A 7,181-nucleotide genomic window follows, 5' to 3' on the forward strand; every position below is an offset into this window, starting at 1 on the left:
AAGGCAAGAATTTTTGTCTGGTTCAGTGATGTATCTCGTTTAAACCGTTATAACTGTGACTGGCACACAGTACAGGCTCGATAAACATAAATAAATAAATCAGAAAGCAAAAGAACTTTGGACTTTTGAGCAGTAACATCCAAAGCTAGATGCAAAAGGGCAATGCTTTTTAAAATCCTCAAAGATAACGATCGCCATTCTAGAATTCTACGCCCAAATTATCCTAAAAGCGTTGAGAGGGCAGAATGACGATACAAGGTCTCAAAACATGACTTCCCCCGGCGGTGCGCTCAGGAAGCTCCTGGAGGACAAGCTCTCAAATGCAAGGGAGTGGACCAAGGGGGAGGACACAGGGGCTACAGTGACCAGAAGACAACCCACAGGAAAGTGAAGGGACACTGAGGACGACGACAACTTTGCACTAGACAAAGAAGGCGACATGGGACATCCAAGCAACACGAACGTTTAAACGAGTGGCAAGGTGGTGGGGCACCGTGAACGGTAAGCACAGAGAAGACAGGACAGAAAAGAAGAAAGTATTAACCATAGGGACAAATATACAAACACAAACCAAACAGCGCAGAGAAAAAAGTAACTTAAACATCAGTCTACAGGTATGTATGCACGCACGGCCCATGCGATGGGGCAGAGAAGATGGCAGGACGTCCGAATTGCAGAATGGGGTTCGAAGACCTCAGGGGAGGGGTTAGAGAAGGGGAGAGGGAGGTCAAGCTTAGAACCAGAAAACAGATACCAGAGACGGAACACTGAACGACAGGCACACGAAATATCAAGAACTGCAAGATGTATAGATCATAAGCACAAACTTCATCGTTTGGAATTACGCAGCTCAAACAGGTACAGTTCTGATATGGTAATCACTTAATGGGAAAATACCTACAAGCATTTAAGTAAGATCTATGCTGATTCAAAAACTGTGAAACACACAGAGACAAGGAACTAGACCCTCATGTCTGCAATGGTTACTGCCCAATTATCAGATTATGAGTGAGCTTGGGGGAGGCGAGGGTCCATTTCTGTGTGCAGTTCTCAAATGTCCCATACAACATATATACTATTTTGGTAATAAATAAATTTTAAAATATCGGTGCATAGTTCGTGTCCCCACACTTTCCTTCTATTGAACTGCTGGTGACTTAATACACAAATTGAAACACAGAAATCAAGAGTTATTTTTGTGTGCTGTTTTGATTCTTTTTTTCTTTAAATGCTTCAAATAAATGGATACCTACAGGGAAAAAGTATTTTTAAAACAGCCTATTCACATTTAAAATCCCACATATTTCATATACACATACACACATTTTAATTTATACGTATTAAAAAAACCTTAAATTTAGCACTTTAAAAGTTAATTATAAGACAGAATAAAATTTATCTGATCACCTCTCCAAACAAAATCAAAATAGCACATAGTCTATAGAAATTAACTCACAACTCTCTGTATTGACAACACATCCAACGTTGTTCCTAATGAAGCTAAACCAGGGTCCTTCACAACGACAGAAGCTTGAACTTTAGCAGAATTCAAAGGAGTAAAAGGTAAAACAGAAAGAGGAGTAAAAAGCAAGAAGTTTTTAACGATGAGCTAAACCAAGACAGTCTTTGCAAAGAAGCTAGTATACCTATGCTTAATTTCACCTCACTAGCTGAGCTTTGCAACATGACAGTAACTATAGCGAGTACAGTACATAATATACGTCCTATAAAATTCAACACTGGCATTAAATTCTTATTTTTTTAAGAAAATATCTCTCACTGACAATATCTGCTTTCTATAGATTAGTTCTCCAAAATTTTCTCATCCAATCTCCTCTTTCTAGTTCCTTCCTTGTGCCCCCAAAGCCCTTTCCTTGCTCTTTAAAACAAAGCAAATAAAAACAGACGAAGCCATGGAATAAGTTCAACTCGGCTGGGCAACCTTAAAGCTAATGAAAGGTCTTCGCCAATACCATTCTGGCCACTGTGGCTCAAGCCTAGAGACTAAACTGACCCCGAATGGATTATCTTGCCTTTATCGTCCTGAAGATTCAAAAAAAAAAAAAAAAAAAAAAAAAAAAAAAAAAAAAAAAAAAAAAAAAAAAAAAAAAAAAAAAAAAAAAAAAAAAAAAAAAAAAAAAAAAAAAAAATCAAAGTAAAAGTACCGGGACACAAAGACAAGTGAGAGACCTACTATACTGTTCTGTTCCCACGAAGTTCAAAAACAAAGCCAAATCAATCTGCTGCGTTCAAGTCAAGAGGTGGTGGGCGGGAGGTAATTATAAGGAGAAAGAAGGGGCTTCTGGTTCTGGTAAGGTTCTCGTTTCTTGATCTTGGAGCTGTTATGAGTAATGTGCTCTTTATGAAAATTCAGTGAGCTGTACACTTATAATTTGAGCACTTTTCTGCACAGATTTATGTTTTACTTCAACAAAAATAGTATACTTAGCAAAAATAACAATACTATTGTTCCAGAGAGCCCCCTGGAATCTCCTGGGAACAACAGGATGGCGCATCATCGAGGCTCGCATTCCCCAGCTCCAGCCTCTCTTCCCCTCGGCTGTTTTCCAACGTGTCTCTCTCTGCGGCATCTTTAACCTGCCCCAGCAGCATATTCACTAACTATAAATACTCTCCACTGATGGCTCTGCCCATGCTTCCTCTAAAAAATACGACGGAAGCCATGGAACGCTGACTTGCCACCTCCTCCCCTCCTGTCAGAAGGGAAGCAGCGGCCTGTCCTCAGGGTCCCCAAGACTTCGCGCCCCACTATCCCTTCGCTTCGCGCTGCATCGGTCTCTCCCTCCTTTCTACTGGTTCATTCCCTGTGACTTCCAAACACGCTCCAGTATCCCCCATGTGGCTTCTGTGACACCAGATCCCCGATTCCCCTTCTACCTCACTGGGTCAGTTTGGACGTCTCTTAAGGTACCTCTCATGCAACAAATCGGGCCTTTGAATTTTATCACGACCCCTCTGTCCCATGCCCTCTGTCTATGCCCCATCTGGCCTTTCACATGTTGGTAAACGGCACCACCAGCCACGGCTGCTCAAGCCGGGAACCTTGGAACTCCTTCCCTCCCCCGCCTGGGTATCTAACCCACCAGCAAGTCCTGTTAATGCCGTCTCCAAATCCATCTCAAATCCATCTACATCTCCTCGTCCTCACTGCCACCACCTTAATCCAGGTCACCATCAACTACTTCCTGCCTGATCAAAGAGATCAATTCAAACCAATCAATTCTCCAAACAGCTAAAGCAATCTCAAAAGTTAAAAGTGGATTACATTACTCCTTTAATTAAAACTGTTTGATGGCTTCTCAGTACCCTTAAAATAAAACTTACTTTTGACTCTGCAGGATCAGACCCCTGCCTGCCTCCTCCCCTCCGCCCTCTGCTCCTGCAACCCTCTCCTCTGAATTCCCAGACCAGGCCAGCCTCATTCCCGGGGGCCTTCACCTGCTCCTTCAGTGGGAGCTGCTCTCTCTTCCCCGGTTCCAGGCTCCTGATCCCTTTATCACAGCTTAAGTGTCACCGCTTCTGACAGCAGGTCCCATGGCTACCCCGCCTCTATTCTTTACTCCAGCGCTTTTGACTCCTTTATAGTACATATCACAATTCTTAATTATTTTTGCTTCCCTCACTAGAATATAAGTGGCAATGTTTAGAGAAATGAAGTATTTCAATATTTAAGCACTGTGAGTTAGGCAATGTGCTTTCAGATGCAAAAGCGGGCAGTGTCCCAGCTCTCATGGAGCTCAAAGTCACAAACACAGCGAATACCGGAGCGAGCCAAGGGACACATCCAGGTTTTACTCTTAAGAGCCTGTCCTCTGGACCACCGAACTATACTGCCACTCTAGCAACAGGGCACTGAGGGGCGGGCAGGGGGCGGGGGTCAATATACTTAATAAATGTTCACATGCCAATGGAACAGTGGCTTGGAGAAGTTAAGTAATCTGCCCAAAGTAGCACAGATAAGACACTGAGATTCAAAGGTCATGAGCAAAGGCACAGAGATGTTAAAGTACAGATAGAGTTCAAGAAACAAAAGGAATTCGGTTTGAGTAGGTAAGAGAAATGGAGGATGAGGCCGGAGAAGCACATTAAGGATAGTGTGATACTGTTAATGTCAGTCATTCGATAAATATATATACTGAACACCGAATATGTACCAGAAAAATGCTGAACTCTAGACAGAGGGGATCAAAACAAAGCTCCCACAGAGGCTGCAGTCCACGGCGTGGGGTACATTACAGTCCAGGGGGATACGCAGTACAGTGGGGCCGAGCAGAGAGGGCTACGGGAACACGAGAGATGACGCTCATGTCAAGCGGGGAGTCCAGAAGGAGCATCTCAGCTAAGTGATGTCAGGCTGGGATGAGAGTTCAGGGGGAGAAAGCATGATGCATACAGGCACCTGCACGCACACGGTGGGAACGGCAGCGAAGTAACTATAGAGCCAGCTCAAGAGAAGCCGTGTACTTACTACCCATATCGAGGAACTTTATACTGATGGCCCTGGAAGTCACCCACGTTAGAAAGCTCCCTTAAATGGCAGTAGGAAGAACCGAAGGGAGGACAGAGACCAGAAGCAGGCAGACCGCTTAGAAGGCAGAAGAGAAAGACTGACTAGAAATGAGAAAATCAGAGAGAAGCAATGCCAGATTGGAGCTGACCAGACACTAGGTTTTGATGACTAACTGGGGGTGGAGGGTGAAAGCCTTGGATGCCCTGTTAGAAACAATAAAGGTTTTAGCTGGACTCTTAAATTTGAAGTACCTTGATACATAAAAGTGGATACATATCATCATACATTTGTCAAAACTCATAACATACAACACCAAGAGCAAACCATGATGTAAACCATGGGCTTCGGGTGATAATGCGTCCGTGTGGGTACATCAGTTCTAAAACTGTTCTGTTCTGGGGATGCTGATAATGGAAGGCTATGTACGAGTAAAGGATCTCTCAGTACCTTCCTTTCAGCTTTGCTGTGAACCTAAAACTGCTCGAAAAAATGACCTGCGGGCGAGAGACTTACATGAGTCTCAACTTCAGCGGAGAGATGTGAGTACTGTCAGCATCTGACAGTAGCTGGTCAGGAGCCGGATCCGCATCGAGTATCGGGCGCCGATGGCAGAGGAACTATAGCCACGACCCCTGCCCTTACGCAGCACATGCTCCATAACTATATCCACGGAAAACCAGTTTAAAGTGCACTAGAAAAATGGTTTCTATTTAAAAGAAACCATTAAGGAAACTTATTATAAACAGGAAAAGTTTACCCCCAGTTGTGTTTTCTGGAGAGAGAAGGGGGCAGAGAGTCTGAGGTTTTCATATATGAATTACGTTTGTAGTGAGGTCTACACCGAAAATATCCAGAATTTAAACATTTACAAGGTGTACAGAAAACCCATTATAATCAAAAGTCTGTAACAGATCTCTTTAAAGGAAAAAACCTCCAATCTTTAGAAACTGAGTAAATCAAGTGCTTTAAAATATAAGTGGTCACTTTGCAAAGTTAGTAAACCGTGTTACCCTCATTATGTAAGACCGGCTCTCCAAACACTGAAAACAAAGTCCTAGCCTTCGAATTACGTTGCCCTAGCTAGATATTCCTTTGTAACTCCAATTAATTTTAGCCTGATTACGACAGTCTTCTTAATTACAGATATTGTGGAATACTTATCCTGAAAAGTTCCATTTCTATTAATGCATTGTACTTCAGTTTAAAATATTAAATGTTGCTAAATTATGCTGGAAAGGTGCCAAGAGGGGTCATTTAGACCAATTCTCTAATATATCTAAAGGAAATATGTGGCAAAGCAGACTTTACGGTTGTAACTAACCATTCCTGATCACAAAGTCTATATCTTCAACTTCCAGAATGAAAAATTATACAATTTGTATAATCTGCTTTAAGTCTCAAAATCTACGTATCGCGAAGTTCTCCAAACAGCTAACCGACACACTCTTCCTTCGCAATTGGAGCCAGTATCTCCCTGATAAAATTACCAGACCATTACATTTATCACTACACTCTGCTCTTCAGTAATGTCTAAAAGATGGTGACGACGGAGACACCTAACACTCCAAGGGACTCACTGCCCCACTTTCCAAGTCAGTTAGCTCCGGTCCTTGGAAACAAACTGATCCACGAAGGTCAGAGAGCTCAAAGGAAACCTCATTTTAACCAACTTGACTTTTTAAATTCCAGACCCCATAAGACCTATCCAAATCCCTTACTAGAAAACCTTCCAAATGCCATCGTCTCAAAACACCTGTCTAACTTATCACGTAAACCTCTTATTTTCCTTTGCAACAACGAAATGCACTAAAAGAAAAACCCAAGCACTAACGATTTTATAATGTGATTTCACTAATCCTAGCCTATGCGCTTCCAACGTTTCCCTCATGCCAAGATAACCTCATAAGTTTGGTAACCAAATAACAACAGCCGTAGCAGCAAACACTGACTGAGCGGTTACCATGGGCCTGTCGCAGCTCTAAGCCCTTCTTCCTATTAGCTCATCAATTCCAACAATCCTATGAAGTCGGTACCATCACGACACCCATTTTGCAGATAAGGAAAATGAAGCAGAGATGCTTAAGAATTTCGCCCAAGGTCACAAACCGGTGGGGCAGGGTTGGAACCAGAGCCGGCTACAGAGTCTGCGCTCCCAACATCCAACTGCTGAGAAGAGTTAACAATTTACCCTTGACAGGCGCTTATCAAGCAGTGGTAAATGTCCAACTGCCAGGAACCGGCGGCCCGGCCCGGTGGCTGTCCTACGTCCACGCTCATGGCCGCGACGACTCTGACAGATCGGCCACACAATCGATCGGATTTTCCGAACGCACAAACTGCATTTCTCTGGGTGTCAGAGCAAACAAATCCTCACCTTTCCAGGAACGGGAAACGAAAAATCTACGCAACTCTGCGGCCCAGGTTATCCACATCCCTAAGTTACAGATCTGGAGAGCCGAGAAAGGACCCCAAAGGACCCGACTAATGGAGCCTAGGAAAACTGGGGTTTGCGATCGGAAGCTGGAGCCTCCCCGGCAAGCGGCTGGCGCGATCTCCTCTCTAACGACACAAACAAGGGAGGAGGCTGCTCTCTCCCCACCGCACAATGCGGGCTGCGGCCGGAGCGGGGGAGCGCGCGGCGCCCCGGGGG

At 43.9% G+C, this 7,181-nt stretch overlaps 1 protein-coding gene across 1 annotated transcript in view; it reads right to left on the reverse strand.

Moving 5' to 3' along the window:
* The window catches only part of SIAH1 (siah E3 ubiquitin protein ligase 1), a 20,590-nt gene extending 13,433 nt beyond the window's left edge, over nucleotides 1-7,157 (reverse strand). Inside the window, exon 1 of the mRNA XM_006908741.3 lies at nucleotides 6,906-7,157. Coding sequence (XP_006908803.1) covers nucleotides 6,906-6,963 — 58 coding nt within the window. The 5' untranslated portion in view covers nucleotides 6,964-7,157. The remainder of the gene's footprint in view (nucleotides 1-6,905) is intronic.
* Between the last annotated feature and the right edge of the window lie 24 nt (nucleotides 7,158-7,181).

The sequence above is a fragment of the Pteropus alecto genome, unplaced genomic scaffold (assembly GCF_000325575.1).
Source record: "Pteropus alecto unplaced genomic scaffold, ASM32557v1 scaffold123, whole genome shotgun sequence".
In the NCBI taxonomy this organism is placed as follows: Eukaryota; Metazoa; Chordata; class Mammalia; order Chiroptera; family Pteropodidae; genus Pteropus; species Pteropus alecto.